Genomic DNA, 22,526 nt, shown 5'->3' on the forward strand with positions numbered 1-22,526 from the left:
GTATGCATTTTTAAGCCTTTCGTACTTTCAAAATTGTAATTATGTTTTTGCACATGTTCCAATAAGTTCACAAAATTTGCAAGCTCCACAATTATGTGTGCTTGTGTGTGCATGTGAGGCTGTCAGCAGTTTCGCTTTTTACTCCGTTAATGTATGGTAAGTGCCTTTTACACCAGATGAGAAGTTCCCTTCTGTCAAAAAACCCTTGCGAAAAAAAGTTGTTCTTAACGTTTTAGTCTGTTGCATGTTTGCTGTTTTTCTGTTTCATATCCTCCTTTGACATACTCTGTGTGTGTGTGTGTGTGTGTGTGTGTGTGTGTGCGTGTGTGTGTGTGTGTGTGTGTGTGTGTGTGTGCTGAAGCCACTGGCAGTTACAGCAGTGGAAAGCAGCCAACGTCTCAAACACACCTGGAAGCATTCCAGACACCACAGTAGAGTGTGTGTGAGCCTCCCGCATATGTAAGTGTGTGTATCCCCCGTAGCTCGTGCAGTGTGTTGGCGTCGGGTTGAAGTTGCTCCTAACCTCACCAGGTTCCACTTCTTCTCTTTTTGTTGGCCACCGAAGACACCGAAGCAGGTCGTGCAGCTTGTGTAGAGGAGATACGAGAATCCGTTGAACGTCGCTGTGGTGTTTGAAGCCTTGAGTTTGCACACACTGTAAACAAAAGCTCTACAAAAGCTGTACTCCCTGTACATCGGTCTAGATCACTTTTTGGTTCATTGCCTCCATGTTGTCCAAAATTTAGCTGCTCACATTCTAAACAGATCCAAAATGCGTGACAATATTATTCCAGTTCTGTCTTCCCTGCACTGGCTTCCTGTCAGTGTTTGAGTTGATTTTAGGTTTACAAACGTCTTAATGGAGAGACACCACCATATCTTGCAGATCTTTTAATCTCTCACACCCATCTAGACTGGCTCCTTCCACATGTTCCAAGGTTCCAAATAATGGGGTCAGGCGGCAGCACCAAAGCTGTGGAATACCCTTCCTTTTCAAGCAAGGTCTACCCAGGTCTATGATGGCTTCAAAAGGTGTCCTGCTCTGGTTGTCCTGCTCTGGTTGAGGATGATACACTGGTTTTAATGTGTTTAACAAGATGTGCATATTGTTCATTGAATCATATATAGTCACATTGTTTATTGTTTTTATATGGTTTATTGCTTTGTCCTTTTAATTAACCTGAATTTTGGTCAAATGTGCGCTATAAATGGAAAAATGTAAATAAAATATAAAATTTTATTTACATTTACCAAATTACAAATGGACGTGCGTTTGTACTGCTATTGTATTACTGCTGTCTATAAAATCCAGTGTACCACTGCTGCTAATGTTGTCAATGCGGTCATTGCTGTGATGCTGTGATTGTCATTGCCAGGGGCACGTGACTCCAGTGCCATTACTCGAAGAATCCATATCTTTGATGTCTTCAAATTCCTATTTTTAACCATTTCAAGTCAGCCATTAAATGCTTCTTTCTTTGATTACAGTTTGACTACAGCTTGCTATGTCAGGACCATTTAAAAAGAAGAACAGCAGCAGCACAGAACACAAAAAAAAATTATATTAATAATAGAAGCAGCAACGAATACAGACTTGTTTAAGGTTTAGCAGATATCCTGTTATTGTTCTTAAACAATTTTTTAAATTCTTTCTGAATTTGACAATTCTATGATCGGACAAAGGTGAGTCTTTTAATGTTTTTTTTTTTTTTTTTTTTTTTTTAAAAAAACCACACACTTTTAGTAACCCCTCCTCCCCCAAAAAATTAAAGGATCTGCTTTCCAGAATGCATTTATTTATTGGAGACTGCTTTATTTATAGTCTATCTTTTAACAAAAATGAGTAAAATAAGAGACAAAACAAACATGTAGAAAGTCAGCAACAAAGCGCAATGCCGCTGGATCCTCCCTGACAGAAAACACACCCATGTTCACAGTTAACAGTTTGGATTTTTCTTTTTTAATATATAAATTAATACAGTCACGTTTGCTACTCGGCTCTACAGCTAGGATTTTAATGGCCAACTTACAACACAGAACAGGCAACAAAAAAAAAAAAAAGAAAAAAAAGAAATAAAAACTAAAAAGCAGAAAACAATTAAAATGAGCAATGACGAAAACGCAAAACTTTCAACATTATCACACTGCATAGAAAACATCCCATCACACACCCATGTCCTTCTGCCCACTAATGTGGTCAACATATTTAAACATGAATATTACACTATTTTATAAGCTTTTTAGTTGAAGCTTATGATCTTATGATGTCATGTTTTCTATGCTTTGCAAAGGCAATTCAAGTGATATTGAAGAGAAATCTCCCATCTCATTGGCTGGAGGAGAAGAGGTACTGCAAAGCAGGGCTCCACATCTGCACCCCGAAGCCGGCGCAATGTGGAGTGAGTCAGGAGGGACCACATCAATGACATCATACTTTTGTTTTTTTGTTTTCTTTTAAATCAAGCAGCCTCTTACTCGGGCATTTATAGAAACGGCTGTGGATTTTGCAACACACACACACCCCATCTCTTTATGGAAAAAAAAAAGGAACACCAGCGACTGGTTTAAGGCACATAAGCCTTTCGCCTGGTTTATCGATTTCACAACGTAACTAGATGTAGGAGCAAAAGCAGAAAGTAGAGCGCATTAATGGAGTCAATAAAACAAAACGCCCACTCCTTCACCCGATCAGGCCGCACTGGGCCGCTCCTCTAATACCCAAACTCAAGCTTAACTCTACAGTCGGAGAACTAATCCACAACTCTAATCCCTTCATAACTATATGAAGGGCGAGACCAGAAGCCTAGCGGTGAAGTGATGGACACTAAATGAATTGTAAAACATCACGTAGCAGCAAATTAACAATTCAGTACACATACGGACATTCTGATTTCAACCTGTTCTGAGAGCACAGAAGACAAACAACAAAAACAGACAAAATGACAGACTCTTCATTGAGGATTGCTGAGACCATGGTGCACAACGCAAATGCACATGGGATATCGTTCACTGCCAAGAGAGGCGGCACATGAGAACGAGAGATTAGCAGTGCTAGTGATGCAGTGTGCAGTTTCAAGGAGGACGATGGGAGCGCCGGTGATACGAGCATAAAGGCAGGCTGGGAGTAAACAAGCCCAACACCATGAGACACAGCCTCAGGTACTGGCACTTAGTTATGCAGTGCGGTCTTCAGGGATTACACTACAAACAATATTCACACACACACACAGCTTCACAAAACATGTGAAACGTTTGACAGCGAGAGAGAATTTCCAAACTACCCAATTACTATTATTATCATTACAATAAATTATAGGTAAGTCTTATAACACTAAGTTCCGTTTTTTTCTTAAGTGAACCAGCATGGATGTTTTGCCTCTTTTTAAAGCACTTGAGGTACCGCACCTCCAAATTAATTTAATTCGTAGCCTGTATCTGAGACCACCACAACCATACATACAAAGATAGAAGTAAATAATAGCAATAATGCTCCAATGATGTTCATACAACCTTCCACAAATCTAATTGTACGAAATGTGCAAAAAAAAAAAAAAACTTTGCTTTTTGTGTGGATGAAAAAAAGAAACCTGAATCTTTGCTAGATATTAATGCTACATTTCCTGTAACAACAGCAATGACCACCACAACATAACAAAAATAGTCAAAGTCCAGAGAAGTCTGTGAAATTTCAGATTTTTTCTTCTTCTTCTTCTTCTTCTTAAATGCCCTGGAGAGTTCAGGTAGTCCTGTGAAATGTGTACAGTACTTCTTCTAGAGTCCAGTTACAGGATGAGTCCATTCACACACACAAACACACACTTCAGTATGAATCTGCTCAGTGTTCAGTGAGTTGATTAATGAATCTAATGTCCTCATAGAGTCAACGAGGATCTGTGCATTTCGTTACAATAAGTGGCATTGAACATGGGCATCAGCATTGCCCAATTAGCTCAGAGCCTCGGGCCACCTTTCCAAAAATGTTTAGTTTCCCTTGTCTAATTGTTATGTCCTATTGAAACTTTCATCCTGTCTTGTTTCGTTTTTGGCTCTCATGGTCTTCCATATTTTTGCCGCATTTGGCTCAAGTCGATGTTTACTCCAGGTCCCTCCTTCAAGCCACAACAAACTCTGTGTTCATGTCAGATGGGACGTCTGGCGTCCAGACTGAGTCCTCATAGTCCAGGTCCAAGGAGCCATCGCTGGACATGCTGCTGTTGCTATGGCTGCGTGCTGCCTTGCGATTGGGCAGCCAGGCATAGGGAGCACGGGGGTCACGGCGAGCTTTCCGGCGCAGGCGACGCTGCTGCATCAGCAGCTGGAGGCGCTCCACCTTACAGCGTGTTGCCCTGTTCTCTGTCTGCCGTGAGCGCTCACCTTGGAGAAAGAGAGAAAGGTCAAAAGGTCGATCATTAAAATGCCCATTACCTTAAACATTAATAATTACAACTTAATTACAGCCAGGAAAATATCTGCTTGACCAATCAGAGGGTGTGTTCATTTGTCATATGCTGAAGGATTGTATAACCGACACAATCCATGTTGTCGTTGACTGGGAGAAGAGAGCTGGTGGAGGAAACGTTCTGCTTGCGTTTTTCCGCCGTTTAACCCAGCTGAATTGCATCTTTGCTGTTAAGTTTTGGAGAATTTAACAGAGATCAGCTCTCACAGCAAGATTGCTGTTCATCTAATCCCCTCTCTTAAACATCCACATCTGCTCCTCTTTCACTTCCCCTCTCTTCTCGTCTGACTCCTTCTCTCTGTTACTAAACCCCCGCGCCCTTCACTCTCATCTGCTTATCGCTCTCCACTGTTCCATGTGGAAGTGCCCTTCAGATCCGTATCAGGAGGCTGAAGGACACACCCGGGTAGAGGAGGTATATAGAAATTGCAAGGACTGGCACGCACATGCACACAGACTCAAAAGCTACACTTTTCTATACGTTATTTGTTTGTAGGTAAATCTCATGGTGTCAGAGAAATCAGATTCTAAGCAGCCTTTCTTCTCACACAGCCACTGCGTTCGCCAGGCTGTCCCACATCTGAACTGAAGCAGGCTCAATGCCATAGGAAATAAATCCATAGGCTGATCCTGGACCTGTGAACTGGAGCAAACCTGAACTCTGACTTATCAAAGTCTGCAAAAAAAAAAAAAAAAAAAAACCCCAAAAACAATCTGCATGGAACAGCTGCTTCAGCCCAGCAATCTTCAGTCTAAACTCGGGCTTTATCTTCAAGTTTGTAACGTCGGCAAGTAACAATAAAAAAAAAAAAATTGGGTCATATATTAAATATACAATACGATATAAAGAAAAAGCAGTAGAAAGCCACTCAAAACTATTTTTATTACAATTTTGTATTACTAATACTTTTATCTTAAAAAATGTTGCAACATTAGAATTGCTGGAGTGGGATTTTTAGTATCATGGATGAGGTGGTGCAAACAAGGCCAGTGGGAGAAGAACAAGATGTAACTCCAGTGGCCTTACACACACACACACACACACTTCTGATTCAGAGAACGTACACTGCTGAATGATTCATGATGTGATTTTCCTGGAACATATGCAGCTGATTTGTGCAGGAGCAGCACTACAGGTTAATCCTCAAGCCCTCCTCACTCCACACACCCACACACAGACACGTTTAAAATGTTAGAAATGTAATGTTCACTGAACAATCAGATACATCGGCATGTTCAAACATTGACACACACATGAATATAAATGAGGGGAAACAGGAACGTGAAGTCCATGAAGTGACTCAAATTGAAAATGATTAAGATCTGCGCACTCAGCAAAACGACCTGTGCGACCGTTGCCCTGGAGGCCTGGCGACAGCAGCACACATATCTCTATATTTAGGAGCCCAACAAAGACGTGGCTTTTTATAAAAAAAAAAAAAAAAAAAAAAAAAAAAAATGAATGGGGGCCTCAGCCAACTAACACTATTCTCTCTGTCTGCCTCTCTCTCGCCTTCTCTGCCAGCGTCCCTCCACAATACACATTCTTTCATCCACACACAGACGGTCCAGTGTAAACCAATCCCATATAAAGGCAGAGGGAGCGCAGCGAGCCAGAGAGCCTGTGTGCTTTCCTCGCTCTTCGCACATGAGGTTAGCGTTCTGGAGCGCCGCGCCGGAAGCAGTAGGAAGACCCATTGACTAGAGGAGAAAGGAGGAGAGAGGGGGCGGGAGGAGGACTCGGTCGGAAGAGAGGCGCTCGCACAAAAACACACAGTAAAAAGCCAGTAGCTTCGGACAACAAAACAAAACCAGTTTTTATTTACCGAAAATACTAAATGAATGAGGAAGAAGTGACCATCCAGAATTTCTCAGTGTTTCTGAAAACTAATGTTTTTGCCATAACACACACACAGTTTGGGTCACCTGCTTACTGGGGACCGAGGTTACAGATGAACAGATGCTCGATACATCTGTGAAGATGATGTAGAAAGAGATATTTTCCTCCACTACAAGATACAGATAACTAGCAAGCGGTCCTTCATTGTTCCTATCTGTTCATTTACGTGAATCCTGAAGACTTCAGCAAACTCTCCCCAACCCGCTACGTCTATTCGAGCCCCACGGGGCAGCGGTGGCCTAGCGGTTAAGGAAGCGGACCCGTAATCAGAAGGTTGCCGGCTCAAATCCAGAAGCGCCAAGGTGCCACTGAGCAAAGCACCGTGCCCACACTCTGCTCCCCGGGCGCCTGTCATGGCTGCCCACTGCTCACCAAGGGTGATGGTTTAAATGCAGAGGATACATTTTGCTGTGTCACCGTGTGCTGTGCATCACAATGACAATCACTTCACTTTATCTTTAAATGAACTCACCGGTTGCCCTGGTGGAGTGGTGAAGGCCCTGTGTGTGTGAGGTAGCAGAGGGTCCGTAGCCAGGCGGGGTCGGTGGGGCATAGGGAGAGAGGGAAGGGGAGGGCGACGGGGGCGGGGAGGGCGTGGGGCAGCGTAGCTGGCTGAGGGAGGCGGGCACGCTCTGGTAGTGGCGCGTGGCACTCAGGAGGTCGTTGAGTATCTGCAGGATGGTGCTGATGTCGCGGCGAGGACGCCCGCTGCTGTCCTGACAGTTGGGATGTAAAGTGCCTGGGAAAGACGAGACAGGAGGGGGGAGGGATTTAGTTTCCTCGTCCTCAGTCTATAATCAACTTCTCAGAATGCTGCAGGGATCAGTTCTGTCCAAAGAACACCACGTACGGCGTAAAGTGTACACAGAGCAGCGAGTTTCCACACTATCGAATGTTAAATAAAGAGGTCATGTTATCCTGAGCGAGTGCGTGCGAGATCCGCACCTGAGAACGTTCCGGAGAACACCCCGGGAGCGTGGTTCACGAAGCTCTCGATGATGGCGCCGGGTTTGCGGCCCGGCTTCCCTGTGCTGGGGGCTGAAGAGGGGTTCTTGGCGCTGCAGTCCCCCTGATCGGAAAAAGAAAAACACAACCACACATGAGCGTCTTCAAGCAGTTGCAAGCACCCCCCCACCAGGAAAATATTTTATATATTTTATAAGTATATTTTATTTACTCTATACTGACGTTGTACTGAGGTGGCGCTGAGCGCGGTACTTATTCCTGTCTGTGGTGTATAGGACAAGTTAAACACTCGGACTCACATTTGTACAGGCTGCCCCGGATGGACCAGCACTGACTGGCGGGTGCACTCGAGGGGCCACGGTCGGGCTGCTGGGTGGGCTACATGTGGGCGCGGCAGGTCCTGTCTGCGAGGGACTGTTGGTGCCGCGATACCCCGCGTGATGCGGGGCCCTGAAATGTCCGCTACTTCCTGAAGGACCCCTGCCTACTGGTAAGTGGTGGTGCTGGTGCGGCTGCTGACTGCTGCTTCCACTCGACTGCTGGGCAGCGAGCTGGAGCTGGACGAACATCATGTGGTCTCCTACACGCAGGGCCAGGGTTAGAGGGGAACGTCCACACAGGAAGTCACTGACCTGTAAACAGGAAGTGGATGAAGGGAAAAAAAAAAAAAAAAAAAAAAAAACGTCTTGAGAATATTCTAACCTTCAATCAGAAGTATTCAAGCAGAGTTTATCTGGTGGCACATGCGTGCGTACGAAACGCTAATTTCCCGCAATTCATTGTTCTGCTGCAGTGTGATTTACAGCATCTGTAACCGTACGTGTGAAAGGAGGTGGGCTGCTACTGAGAAAAGGCCGATTCACACATACACACGGAGTGAAAAGGTTCAAATCTGTGTTTGTCTGCGCGTGAGGGGGGAGGCCCTTCCGTAAAGGTTAACCACACGCGATTAAACCAGGGGGGCTCGCATCTCCAGGCGTTGGGGGCCGGCGGGTTTCAGTGCGAGGGGCCAGAAAAATCACACTGACCTTTACATGCCACCCCCAAAACAGAGAAACGGGGGAGCGGGCGTGGCGCATGAAGCAGGTTTGAGAATGCGACGCCCAACGCGTAACGTCACACTTCCTTCTGTCTTGTTTTTTCAGCCACTGTTTTTATAATAACAGACTGTGGCCGGTATGCAGATGCGAGGAGAGGATAGGGACAGTTATGGCCTGGTTAAGAAGATGTTGAGGTCTATGTGTGTGTGTGTGTGTGTGTGTGCGCCTGCCCGTTCCGTGTACGTTTCTTGAGTGAGGCTGAGTGTGTGCGCTGATAAGACTGTTGGCCTGATAACAGCGGAAGTTGTGGCCAGCGTGTGTGTGTGTGTGTGTGTGTGTGTGTGTGTGTTTATGTGTGGGAGTGTGTATGGGGGTGGCAGTTGGCGTGTTAAGGCCGGGGGAGTTCAGTTTCACTCGGTAGGGGGAGGGGGGGCGTCTGTAACTTAAGGAAATTGTTTGCAGCCATTCTCTCTGACCGGATGGACCGGGAGGGAAAACAGAGGGATGGAAGGTCATAAATAAACTCCAGAAAAAAGGAAAACAACTTGAAAGAGTCACACATGAGGGGTTGAGCTGTGTGTGCAAGTCCCAGCGTTTGATGAACTACTCTCTCCGGGTCAAGGGTTGGCTTTCTGCCCACATCCCCCAAACCCGTAACACAATCTTCCTGGACCCCCAGGAGGCGAATTCTCACCCCATCGGAGAGCGCCTCTCAGGTACGGCTCCAAGTTCAGAGCTGGACATCAAGGCAGAGTGTGAAGTTGTTCTGTGCCCACTCCTCACCACAGCCTCACATTTCCATTAGACTATTATTGTAAACGCCATGTTCATATGTATTACAGATGCAAACCTTTATAAAAAGTCATGTTGAGAATTACAAAGCAGAATACAATTACCATGGCAAAAAAAAAAAAAAAAACATGGTTGAAACTGCAACCCAGTAAATAACAGATATGGAGAAATAGGACCAAAACCGATTCAATAATTCTAATACTGCAAAACAACTTGGCTCAAAATAACGCATTTTGGCACGTTTGCATAGACAGTGGTAGCAAATAAATGCACAATAAAACTCTGCGTGGAATGCTTGACTTGAGCTGAGCAGATCTCTTAATTCAGATCCACCAAGTTCAATCCATTCCATTGAAAACCCTTGAATTATTCCAAGGCAAGTGCATGCCAAAAATACACTATGTTCAATTAGGAGTTGCAGAGCAGTCAGAAAGGATAACCTCTGACCTTTTTTTTAAGCTTTTACACAGTCGCTTGCCGGGGGGGGGCGCTGACTGCCCGTCTCCGGTGGGTGCTAATGATGGCACGACTTGCCTAAAAACAGGACTCTCTTAAAAACCCACGGCCGGCGGCGAGGGTCAGATTACAGGGACCCCCGCCACCCCCTTGCAACTTCAGCGGCTAATTCAGGTGGGGACTGAAAGCGAGAGGCGATCACGACACACGAACACGTCAGCCCACTCAGCCGCCGATGCCCCTGCTGCGCTCGCTTCAACCAAACTAATGAACTGTGTGTGTGTGTGTGTGTGTGTGTTTTTTTAACATCAGCCCACTCGATAGACAATCCCCCTATAGAGCATTTACTCATCCTCACATGCGCCACAGACCAGAAATGACCACACACACGCAATACGAAGCATGAGCGATCACACGCGTGCGGGCGCGCGGATCAACAGGCTTCCTGCGAGTTAAATTAACCCCTTCAGGCTGAAAGGGATTGTAGCCATTATTCAGGTTTGTAAGGGGGACGATAATTAGCGCAGACCCTTTCACCCAACACAGCCCCGCCTGCCACGATGCACACCACACCGCTCCCTACCTGGTGGCGTGCGGCGGACAGAGTGGTTTCTACCCCAATCCCGCTCTTCAATCCCAAATTCCGCCGTGACCAGAGCGCGCGTGACGCAGGCACCGTCGAGTGTGGCGCTCTTATCTCGTTCTCGCCAGGACAGCAATCATTAGGAAGGAAGGGAAAACCCCCTTCATTGATCCCACAGCCACACAGATGGCACTCTGTTCCCCGCACCGCCCTGATTGCCAGCCGCTATTAAGGACCAACGATTTCCATTTATGAAGAAACCCGGCAACGCTAGAGCCTCCGAGAGGAGAGGGAACATCTGAAAGGACACTCAACATCGATAAAGAGGTAGCAACGCTCCCCCATCACCCTTTCAAAATGTCCGAGACCACCCTGTGCAACCAGAGGGGGGTGAAGGAGGGGTTTGTGGTGAGTTGCGTCAGAACGGCCATTCCAAAACCAGCAAATTTCCCAATTTGCACCTCGTCAACTTTCTAGACGCTGCGGCCACGTCAGGACAAGGTGTGTGTGTGTGTGTGTACAGAGGGGAGGGGTGGTCACGACTCACGGGAACAGGATGTAACGGAAAAAAAAAAAACAAGCCCCTCCTCTCCTCCATTGCACTGGGGGTCTGTGTAACAGCGGCGGGCCGCATTGTTCCCAGTGCGGACGCGTATCTTTTGTAAATCAATGAGAAGCTCTTGTTTTTGCTGAATGAATCAGGATCTGAGATGGAGGAGGGAGGGAGGGAGAGACAGACAGACAGAGAGAGACGGGGGGGTTGATCCTTCTGGGGATCAACACAGGATTAGCAGCTTCCTCGCTCCGCACTGTTTGTCGGAGGGGGTTAGGCTGGCAGGTGGGTGAGTGTAAGCTGTTTGGCGGTGGCGTGGGGGGGGGGACAATACTTAAAGGACAATGAGCCATAAGTAGAGTGGGGGGCAGTAAACAGCCAGAGACGACAGCTAACACTCTAACGCAGCCACCCACAGCCCCGGAGAACAAACACGGAGGATTTAAGCTTACTTTCCAGGAAAAAAAAAAAAGAATGTAATGCAGAATCTGACCTCAAAAACCCGATCCAATCACATGTACTGTAAATTCTCATAGTTGCACCATGAGCCCTATGTGCACTGCCACTATTGTTCTGTGATTATTTGTAGTCTTAAAACTCAACGCTGAGCTAGATTACAAAACGACATTGTTGTAAGTGCATAGTAAGCTGTAACAGCCAACGCATGTATAATATGTGCTTATAACTGACATACAGCTGACGAACCAATCAGACAGCAGCGCCATTATACTTCACATAAAGCACATGCTGACACTTGTTATTGTGTATTCTACCTCTCACTGCAGCTGCTGTGTGTGTCATGTCAATGTGGTACAAGCATAGCGTGTGTGTGTGTGTGTGTGTTTTAATAGCAAACCTAATTGGGCAGTAGAGTAAACGCAGCTCAACAATGGTCTTTGTCTGGAAATTGTGTCTCTCTCGCTGTCTCAGAGGTGACTGTCTGTTCCTCCATACTTCACACACCGGTGCCACCAGAGCACTTCCTGATTCCTAGTTCTCTCTTGATAAGACAACCACCCCCATCTTGACACACACACACACACACACATTGTGGCTTTGCTGCTGTCATTTGTGGAGACATCTTTCTCTGTTTTATGCTGCTTAAAAAGCAGGATTTCCAGGTTAAAAATACCCCCACTTAACAGCGGCGCCACACCTTTCTGCAGAACTAACCGCACCTCAACTGGTGGGTTCTGCAAGAAACCCCCGTGGGGATCCTGTTACGGTTCAGAAAAATAAAGCCAAAGGGAAGTGGCTGGAAGCGAAAGGTTTCACCCAACGCCGGTGTCTGATGCAGATCCATACGAACAAGGTCTGATGATACCAGCTTCTAAGTTGGGCTGCTGAGGTCAACCAGAAGTCCGTCCCGAGTTCATCCTCCTGCATCGGTCATATTCTCTCTCAGTGTGTTTCTCTTCCTGTTACTTTTTCACACGAATGTTTCCGACTCAAATCGAGAGTTATAATAAGAGTTCTCGGAGTGCCGTTTCCAAGAAATCTTATCATCTCTCACACGCACACACACACCGACCACACAACGGCCGTGCAGAACCAACATCAGAGAGAACGAGACTGTGACTGACGCACGCACACACACGTGCTGGGTGGAGCCTGTCTAGACCTGCACACGTTGCACTTGGGGGCCAGAGGACGTTGCTTTGAGCGACATCCACACAACAGACACACACACACACACACACAACAGTGAAGGCAGCCAGTAGACCCACGGTGATTTAAACGGGCAGGCTGCCATCACTCTGCTGTGTGAGTCACTCCATCCGGTGCAGTTTGCCTATATGAAAAAATCCCTCCGCTGCGGGCTAAATTCATGAAAAGACGACGAAGCGCGGCGGGGTGAACACGGCGGGCCCGTCGAGCGCGCCCCTCTAATTAGAGCCTCCCTTTCCAATAACAGGGCGCTGGGGGGACCCAGAGGACCTGCAGAACACGCCCTACCTGAGCTTCTGTCAGACTCTCCAGCGCCTGGACGATGGACTGCTCTGGCCTGGATGACTGAGACTGTGGAGAAGAAAACAAAAAATTCCATTAGTGGCCCGACATGTCGGAAAAGAAGGACCGTTACACGCCCAGGGCTCCCCAGATAGAACCGAGTGGGGACAAGACAGTGGGGCACGCACACTGACGAAACGCACAAGAAAACCGTGACGCAACTGCCAGAAATCTCAGAATCAGCTCGGGGGCGACTACCCACCATGAGACCGGCTTCTACTGACGGCACCAGCGTCAGTCTGCTCCCATCGGCGATGCCAAAGTCCTGGAGCTTCCCCGAGTTCAACCTCCTGCAGACACAGACACAGACAGCGGGGTCACAGAGGAGCACCCCACCACGACCAGAAGCACCCGGGGATTACGTCTCGTTTCGCCGACGCTCTCCGCAAGGTCCGCGGTCACCATGGATGCAGGTTCAATCCCCCCCCGGAGCAACTTAAGAGCTCAGCAGCCGGGGTTCGAACCCGGTCGCCTCCCAGGCTTCTAGCAGCCACGGGATAAAAATGGGACTTCTGTAGAGCGGCTGTCCAGGACTCCCCACCCACCCGCGGCGCAGTGCGTGATGACCTCATCACGCCGGAGTCGGTGTGTACTGAAGCTGCCCGGAATGCAGCGGCGCCGACAGACAAAAACACAAACGCCCCCCTCCACCCCGTAGCCGGAACAAAGACGGGGCTTCAAATCATTTAAAACGACGACTCACGTGTCTTTGTGCAGCAGGGCGAGCTTGTCCTTGGGGACTTTGAGTCTCTGGGAGAGCCTCCTCTTCAGCCCCTCCACCGTCTCCTCCAGCGGAAGAGAGAGGTCGAAGCGCGTGCCCGTTGTGGACTGGATCGATAAATTCATGGAGGGCTCCGCGGGGCCGCGCTCGGGACAGCAGGTGGGGGATCCGCGGATGGTGCAGCTGCGTGAGTCCGGGCGCTGGGCCATCCGACAGAGTCCGTAACCGGGGGAAGGGAAGGCGGTCCGGAACGCGGGTTTTCGACGCGCCGGGTCTGGCGGTGGCTGCAGAGCGGAACCCCCTGCGTCGGCGGATGTGTTTACCGTGTCTCCCAAGCCGTGCCTAGCGGGTAGAACATGGCAGCGTTAAAGTTCATCTACGGTCGATATCCATAGTCCACAAGCTCCGCGCGTTTTCGACAAGATAAAAAAAAAAAAAAAAAAACATTCAATCACCTTCCGTTTTCTCGCCTTTCTCGAGCCCGTGTGCAGACGGTGAGAGTTGAACGCTGCACGACGCCCAAGGTCTTTGTCAATATTCTCGCTGTTCCTGTTCTCTCGGCGCTCATTCAAGTTGCACTGACAAATATATTACCAGGCTTTGCTCCTCGGCGCTCTCGAGCCCCGCCCACCACCGCGAAACAGCCAATCGCGGTCGTTTCGTAGCCTTGCGTTGTGTGCCAGCGGCCAATGGCCGTGCTCGTCGTGACACCCACGTGCCGGACGGCCTCCGCCCCGCCTTCTAGCCCGCCTCCGGATGTAAGAGCCAATCAGGACGACTCTACGGATCCACACGGTCCCCGCCCACCGGAGTCATTCATAATCTGAGTTCAGTGCCGAAATGGTGCAGCCTGAAACAGGATCAGGAAAGCGTCTGCTTCCACCTTTCGATCCTTTGCAGACTGAAACAAATATACCTTTAATAAATGAGTCAGCGCTTTGTAACTGGATCCAGAACTATGCACACGCGAGAAGCATTCCTCGGCCATGACTGGCTCTCTTCGGTCGGTCACAAAACGTTCGAATCGCACCGCGAGGCGGCGTGAATCATTTATTGTCCCCATAAGCGCTTGTTTACTCAGCACATGGGCACACGGGTGTGTCCCGGGTGGATGAGTCACGTCCTCGAGCTTTTTGGGTGGGGTGGGGTGGGGTTTTGGGTTTATATGGCGTGTGTGTGAGTGTGTGTGAGAGAGTGTAAGTGAGAGTGTGTGCGTGAGACATTTACAGCATTTATCAGACGCCCTTATCCAGATCGACTTATAATCAGTAGTTATAGGGACAGTTCCCCTGGAGACACTCAGGGTTAAGCGTCAGGGACACAATGGTAGTAAGTGGGATTTGAACCTGGGTCTTCTGGTTCACAGGCGAGTGTGTTACCCACTAGGCTACTACCACCCTGTGAGAGTGTGTGTGTGTGTGTGTGTGCGTGAGTGTGTGAGTGAGAGTGAGACACTGACCCTCCACCCACTTACACACAGCGTAAAATGGACACACACCACGCACACGTGCTGTTCACTTCGCCGAACGTTTTCTCTCAGTCAAGACTTTTTCTTCGGCTTGTGCAATTTCCTGTCTTGACTGGTCATCAGAGGGCACAATGAGTAAACCGTAATTACTGTAACTATTTAATGTGTTTTACCGTACAGATCAAGTAAATCCACACATCCCAGAAAAGCTGAAACTGAAAATCTGTGCCAGCTTGTAACACATAAACATGGTGCAGGTCCAGAGGTGAGTGAACTGTGAAATGGTATGTCCATGGCGGACTGGGTAGCCAGTTGGCCGCTGGAGGGTCGGAGAAGCTGTCCTTTTTTCCGAAAGACTATTTCTTCCTCGACTGGCAACATTTCCCAGTTATGCACATGAATGAGATTGGTCGTAATTACGGTTTCCAAACCTACGTCCTTCAGTGCTCACGAGAAGCACTTGAGTGTAGCACAAATGTGGTGTAGCTTCTCACCGAATTTCCCGAGACCAAGCGCCTGTGTGACCACGCCGAACATATTCTGGCCAGCAGAGAGTATCGGAAACCTCGGTACACACCAAGTGGGTTTGGGGCCAGCCGCTGCGCATTTCCCGCATTATTGCGTTCATGTTGGAAACTGACAGACGCCGCCAGCGACGCTGCAGTCAGGAGGGGCTCAGCACGGGAAGATGATTCTTGGAAGGCGTTTGGTGAGTGACTCATTTGTACAAACTGAGACTGCAGGTTTGAACGACTGTACTTAATGACCCCAGCACGCTTGTGTAATGCCGTCTATAAGGACATTCTGTTTCAAACTCGGCCTTCAGAGGGTATCACTAAAGAAAAAGCCGATGCCCTGTCCGCCAGGAGTTGCGGTTCAAACTTTTTTTGGTTGTTTTTGCATTGAGAGCGGCGTGAGAACTTTCACCCTTCATCTACTGCTGACCCCGCTGACACGGCCATGCCAGTGGTGATAATGTCACCACTAATGAGCCCCGCTATCCTGCTGCGATACCTGGATGACAGACACCTGACACCCCGTGTGCGTCAGACGCCCGGGAGAAGTCACCAAAACAAGTCCTCACATCTGCTGTTGAGCTTAACAAAGCCTGGGAGGTTTGGATGCTGGTCCAACCAACTGCTGTGTTTATTGTCGTGTGCTAATTACTGTTGGTTTTTTCCGTGAGGGACGATTTCTGATCTCAACTATCGCTGCGGAATAGCAGAACTAGCAGTATAGCAGAAACCGATGCTGTGCATTCAGTTAATGTGTGTGTGTGTGTGTGTGTGTGTGTGTGTGCGCACGCCTCCTCAGCACAAGTGGTCCTGTCTGTACCTCTCAGGCTGCTAGTCTAATCAGAGCCACAGAAGGTCACTGTCTGTCACGTGGTGCCAGCGAGCAGCCAGCTCAGAGCCCTGATGGCGTAAGAGAATGAGAGAGAGAGAGAGAGAGAGAGGCAGTGCATAAAAAACAGCCCGTCCATGGCTTAAAATAGCCTCCCTCTCTTTCTTCCTCTCAAAGGCTGCGTCAGTTTATTCTCAGCCCACATCCTCCCCCTCCCACGCCTCTCGTCCGTTCCACCTCTCCTCTCCTCTCCTCTCCAGATAAAAAGGGGGAAATCAACAGCGTCTGCCTCTGCCGCTCGCCTCGGCTCACTCACTTCAAGCCCTCTGTAATTACCCCTCCCACTAAATATTAATCTGAGGCTATGTGTGCTTGTCATATTCCTGGTCAATCAGGGAGTGAAATGTAGACGTTGATTAAGGAGCAAGTGCCGTGGAGGATGTTCGTCGTGATTGCTGGGGTATTTTCGGATGCAGTTCATTACAACTGTCCGTAGAAAAGAGAAAACACACACACACACACGCAAGCTGTGATTATCACGGCTCTACCTTGTCATTTGGGCCGAGAAACAAGTGAGTTAGCCAAGAAAGAATCAGATATCCACTCTGACATCTGCAGTGCAGCTCCTCCTGCCCTTTAAGCACGCTGGCTGCATGTGCACACACGTCTCCAGACTGAATGGGCATCTGCCAGGTTGTCATGGCGTTCATTCACTGTTCAGTGAAGAAAAGGCCACCAAGACGGATGTTCTCACCTTCATGGAGATAGAAGAGCAGTGTTGGTGTATGCACGCACACACACACATACACACACACACACATAAAGAGAGAGGATTCAGAGTGCACTCGGTGTTCCTACATCCCGTATTCAGCTCCCCCCTTTTGCAGGCCTCTCCCAAACCCGACTTTTCCATATGGCTCACCGGGCTGGAATGTAACGCCTCACTCTGCAGAATTCCAGGACAGAGAGGTTCACTGCTGATGGTGGGGTCCGCCTCAGAGATGGACAAAGCCCCCGCTCTGGTTAAGTTTCACTGGCAAGTGATTATGACTAAAACAATAATGTGAGCGGTCATCGCACTCTGATCGAACTGGCGGAGGAAGTGGGCAGCCACTGTAAATTCAGCTGTGTCCTTTCATCCTCCTGCTTGTCAGCACAACTTCCCAGCTGCACTCCTTGCAAAAATACCATGCGCGTTAGTCACGGAACTAGTCACACACAACTTCGGGGTGGCCGCAGCTCCCTCCAGCTTCTACACCTCACATTTTTGCTAAACCGGTTCTGTACGAATACCGTGGAAGTGCGTTTTTTTGGCAGTGACACAAATGGCCGAGGACAAATAAGTTGTGTAACATCAGTGGGGTCTCAGTTACCTGGCGAGGAGCTTTATGAGTGAAGTGCCAGGCTCCCTGGTCTACGAATAAGATGCCTGGGAGTCCTCTACCGGTGGCAAACCGCAGCCCTTGTTAGGCGGTCAGGAGTGACCTGAGAGTCCAGCCGCACAAACATAAATAAGGCACAGGCCCTGACATGGCCCAGATGAGGGAGGGCTGGTCTGGGGAGAGCCACCTGCTCAGGGGACAGTGGGTGTGGAGCGAAATGCATTTAGCAGTTGTGCTAATGGGACAAAAACACGTTGTTGTTGTTCTTTCTCAGAGGATTGAATTATTTGCCATTAATACAGTGAAATCACGAATTTCAGGATTTTTGGCATATTGTACATATTGTTGGCAAAAAAATGCTGCAGTTAGTGCACAACAATTGTCCTATATTCAGGCAGACATGTTAATTAGAGTTGTATACGTGCAATTAAGACTGAGCACATCTCACCAGGGTGACATAGCACGTGAAATTGTAAATTCCCTGTCTCCCAGCTACAGCTAATTAAAAAAACAACAAAAGTGAAGTGATTGTCACATGTGATACACAGCAGCACAGCACACGGTGCACACAGTGAAATTTGTCCTCTGCATTTAACCCATCACCATGACAGGCGTCCGGGGAGCAGTGTGTGGGGACGGTGCTTTGCTCAGTGACACCTCAGTGGCACCTTGGCAGATCGGGATTCGGCAACCTTCTGATTACGGGGCCGCTTCCTTAACCACTAGGCCACCACTGCCAGGAGCAGCTATCCTGACGTTGTCACTGGTTCGCAGATGAATGAATGAGCCACATTGCCGTGGCCGTGTCCTGGCTTTGCCGTTGCGCCTCTGAAGGTCAGGCCTGTGATCGCCTCTGCACTCCCGCATGAACACCAGGGACCAGGTCAAATTGGCGCACAGTGCTTTTTTTGTTTTTAAGGATAAAAACAAGTCTGGATGTTTTCTGGCTTTAACTGGCTTCCGGCGCTCCGGCTCAAGGCAGATCTCTCTGTGGCTGTGGAAGCCTCGGTGCACTTTCATCTGACTGTGCTTTGGAAAGAAAGTAAGAGATTTCCCCACAGATGCTGTCCAAATGTTCTCTCAGAGAGCTGGATTTCACACTCAAGGAGAAGATGGGCAAGATTTCAGAAGACAATAATATTGAAAAGTAAGGTTTATGTACAAGAACAGAGGTAGTTGTGTCATGAGAGATTAGACTGTACAACAGGGCAACACAAGAACTAGAGTGATGGGTTTCACGGTTACATGCAACTAATCCAAAAAAAATGGTACCTACTGGAAGTGGGGTATTGAGCAAAACAGGAGAAAAGAGAATGCTTGAGTAAGAGAGCAGTGAGATGATGAAAGAAAAGAAGAGACATTTCCTTCTGAGAGAGAAACGGACCAAAAGAATGACGAAAGAGGGTGAAAGGATAGCCACGGGTTCCTCAGTTTCAGTCCTGGAGGTCCACGGCATGGCACAGACTGCCAGATTAAAAACAGGAAGGTGGAAGATGCTGTGTCACACAAACCGAATGCCTGTACTGATCGTTGTCCCCAAAGAAATGAAATCAAGCAGATTTGTTTCTACTGTTTTGGACCTTCCAGGAATAGATTTTAAGGATGGAAAAAATGGACCAGGAAGAGTTGCTTTTGTTCTTTAATATTTTTCACTGGGAGGTTGCCTGATACACACAGAGGCTTTGAAAGAAATGAAAAATGTAAATGGACCCAGTCTTGGGGTTCTGAGCACAGTTGCAATCCTCAACGTTCAGCCATCTGTTCTGAGTTCTTTACCCATTCTGTGCCAGACAACAGACCCTTCAGCAAAAGACACAGACAGGGGGAAATGTTCCAGTAACAACCACTGTATTCTGATGGCTCCCAACATGTCGGCTGACTGGCGAGAATGACAGCTTCCTGAAATGAAAACGCTTCTGATTGATCATCAGTAAAGGCTGACAAGTCTGCCCACAGTCATTTCCCCTTGGCAGGCCATTACCCCTCCCAATGAGAAGAAACCTTCACTCTGAAATTATAAACCTATTACTCAGCCTCCACAGAAGGCCTGCCCTCTTTATATGAAATGAAAGTGTACAATTAAAATGTGTTTGTCAGTGATTAAGAATTTTACAAACACCCAGTAAAAATAAATCTCTTCTTACATCTTGTATATATTTATAACATGAATTTCAATTCAAGGTCTGTAGACGCCCCCGTTTTTCTGAAAGAGTGGAAATAGACCGGAGTTTGTGTTTAAGGAATGAAGTGCAATGCTGACACCATGTGGAAAAAGCTTGTATGTAAGTGACCTTTACCGCTAATGTCCAGTCTGAGAATGACATCTTTTTGTCATTTTCTTTATTTAGAAAAGGCAGGCACTACGGAAGCATCCAGTGTGTTGGTGTATTGAAGTATAACTTTATAAGTTTCAAAGGCAATTTATCAAACGATGGACTTAAAATGTCAATGTTTTGTTCCCCAAGCCGTCTTCGTTATCACTTTGGCCTTATGGCAGGGTGCTCCATCATGTGGGAAAAGGCATTGTTCTTCACCAGACTGTTCTTGGATGGTTGGGAGAAGTTGCTGTTTTGATACCATTGTTTATTCATGTTTTTGTTCTGGCAAATTTGTGAGTGAGTCCACTCCCTTGGATGAGAAGCAGCCCCACACATGAATGGTCTATTGGAATGAGACAGGACATGGTATCGCTCACCTTTTCTTTTCCAGACAAATTATTTTTCCAAATGACCCAAACAATCGGAAAGGAGTTTCTTCAGAGAAAAAGACTTTACCCCAGACTTCAGCAGTCCAATCCCTGTACGTTATGCAGAATATCAGTCTGTCTTTTATTTTTTCTTGGAGTGCAGATGCACTCACACCTGCCTGCTGCCATTCCTGAGCAAGCTCTGCACTGGTGGCACCCCAATCCCGCAGCTGAATCATTTACATTTTACATTTACAGCATTTATCAGATGCCCTTATCCAGAGCGACTTACAATCAGTAGTTACAGGGGACAGTCCCCCTGGAGCAACTTAAGGTTACGTGTCTTGCTCAGGGACACAATGGTAGTAAGTGGAACCTAGTAATTTGAACCTGGGTCTTCTGGTTCATAGGTGAGTGTGTTACCCACTAGGCTACTACCATCTACAGTATATGGTCATCTTTCATCTATATGGTCATCCCTCATCTGGGCCCTCCCTGGCGCTTGCTGGACTTTCTTGGGCACCATGAAGCCTTCTCCACAACACTTGAACCTCTCTCCATGAAGTTTTTGATGATCCAATAAATGTTGATTTAGGTGAAATCTTAGTAGCAGCAATGCCTGTGAAGCCCTTTTTATGCAATGCAATGATGACTTCACGTGTTTCCTTGCGCGTAACCATGGTTAACAGAGGAAGAGCATCACCCTACTTTTAAAGCATCCAGTGTGCTATTGTAACTCAGTCAGCATGACAGAATGATCTCCAGCCTTGTGCTCAAAGACCTCATCTCATAAACAGCAAACCAGCTGGAACCCTTGATCACACATAACTATGCAGCTAATGTATCAACTAAATGAATAAATGTTTTTGTCAGGGCAGTGATTGGGTAGCAGGATGCATTTGCACAACTTCACATAGACAGGGTAATTTTACTTTGAACAGAACCATAATATACAGGCAGGCATACAAGCAGGCATGTCTACACACATACAATGTCCCAGTGAGGACTAGACACAAGAGGGCGACTTAAATATACTCAACAACAGGTGAATACAATTTCGGATAAGGGTAGACAACACTGGCACCGGCACATGGATCCGGAGTACCCCTAAGTATCCACCGTGACAGTTTTGTTTTAGATAGAACTATGCAAAATGACACAATAAAGACATAAAGATGTCACATTTCATAAACATGATAACTAAATGAACAGCATATTAAATTTTTTAAATTAAATGCAAGAAATTTCAGCATATTAATGGTACGTATAATGAGTGTTGTTAACTGAATCTGAAATAATGTAAGATGCAAGTGTTGCTCAAAACAGCTAAAAACAAAGTAGCAGTGGCTTTTTGTGAACGCATCACATAATACACCATCAATTAAGGAATATTAATTTAGACTAGAATTGTTGTGCCACCAAATTAGCAGGAATCGATGTAATGATTCCAACATGTACAGAAACCATAAAGCCACACCTGCAGTTACGACCTCAGTCGAGTGCAGGATTGTTCTTGTCTGCACAATGAAGACTGAATCCACATATCAGGCCCATGAATCAGTAAGAAGAGGAGGGCTCATCTGATGTCTGATATGTTTTAACTTTCTTGTCAAGAGCGCCAAAGGTGGGCACATGGATGCTCGCTGGAAATAACATTTCCAAACGTATGGCAAAGTAAGCATGAGATGTTTACATTTGCATTTATGGCTTTTAGCAGACATCCTTATCCAGAGCAATTTACTACCACTGTGTCCCTGAGCAAGACACTTGAGTTGTTCCTATAGGACTGTTTGTAATGGGTCTTTGGGGTCTTCTGGTTCACAGGTGAGGGTCTTACACACTAAGAGTGTGTGAAAAAGCCAGCTGTAATTCCGTCTGTGCGAAAATGTTTGAAAATGTAAAGTAATAAAAGGGCCGCCGTTTGACTCTCGGTTTCAAGATGCTGCAAATTCGCATAAAGCCTGAAGATGGCGCCAAACCCCCAATTTGACGTGACTGTGACCCTCCAGCTGACGTAGGACTGCGCTTTTACACACACACACACACACACACACACACACACACACACACACACATTTATTATTAGATGTGTCGTATACCACATTTTATCAGAAGAAAGTACTGTTTGATTGTGCAGGGGTGAGTTTCTATTTATGCGGCAACCCA

General features: G+C 47.3%; 1 protein-coding gene across 1 annotated transcript; it reads right to left on the reverse strand.

Moving 5' to 3' along the window:
• Positions 1 to 1,944: 1,944 nt before the first annotated feature.
• Positions 1,945 to 14,070, reverse strand: LOC114789213 (midnolin-B). Its single transcript, XM_028978384.1, has 8 exons — positions 13,936 to 14,070; positions 13,463 to 13,822; positions 12,962 to 13,049; positions 12,706 to 12,768; positions 7,625 to 7,957; positions 7,305 to 7,428; positions 6,832 to 7,098; positions 1,945 to 4,374 (listed from the first exon to the last, which is right to left on the reverse strand). Exons 1-8 carry the CDS (start codon positions 14,046 to 14,048, stop codon positions 4,112 to 4,114), a joined length of 1,611 nt encoding a protein of 536 aa, XP_028834217.1. The 5' UTR covers positions 14,049 to 14,070; the 3' UTR covers positions 1,945 to 4,111.
• Positions 14,071 to 22,526: the final 8,456 nt, after the last annotated feature.

Source organism: Denticeps clupeoides, chromosome 4 (assembly GCF_900700375.1).
Source record: "Denticeps clupeoides chromosome 4, fDenClu1.1, whole genome shotgun sequence".
NCBI lineage: Eukaryota > Metazoa > Chordata > Actinopteri > Clupeiformes > Denticipitidae > Denticeps > Denticeps clupeoides.

Excerpts from the sequence above, each read along its gene's own strand:
- LOC114789213 (XM_028978384.1), bottom strand. The coding sequence starts at position 14,048 with ATGAGCGCCGAGAGAACAGGAACAGCGAGAATATTGACAAAGACCTTG. Across the intron at positions 12,769-12,961 it reads CAGTAGAAGCCGGTCTCATG|TCTCAGTCATCCAGGCCAGA; the intron begins GTGGGTAGTCGC and ends TCTTCTCCACAG. Across the intron at positions 4,375-6,831 it reads CCACTCCACCAGGGCAACCG|GTGAGCGCTCACGGCAGACA; the intron begins GTGAGTTCATTT and ends TCTTTCTCCAAG.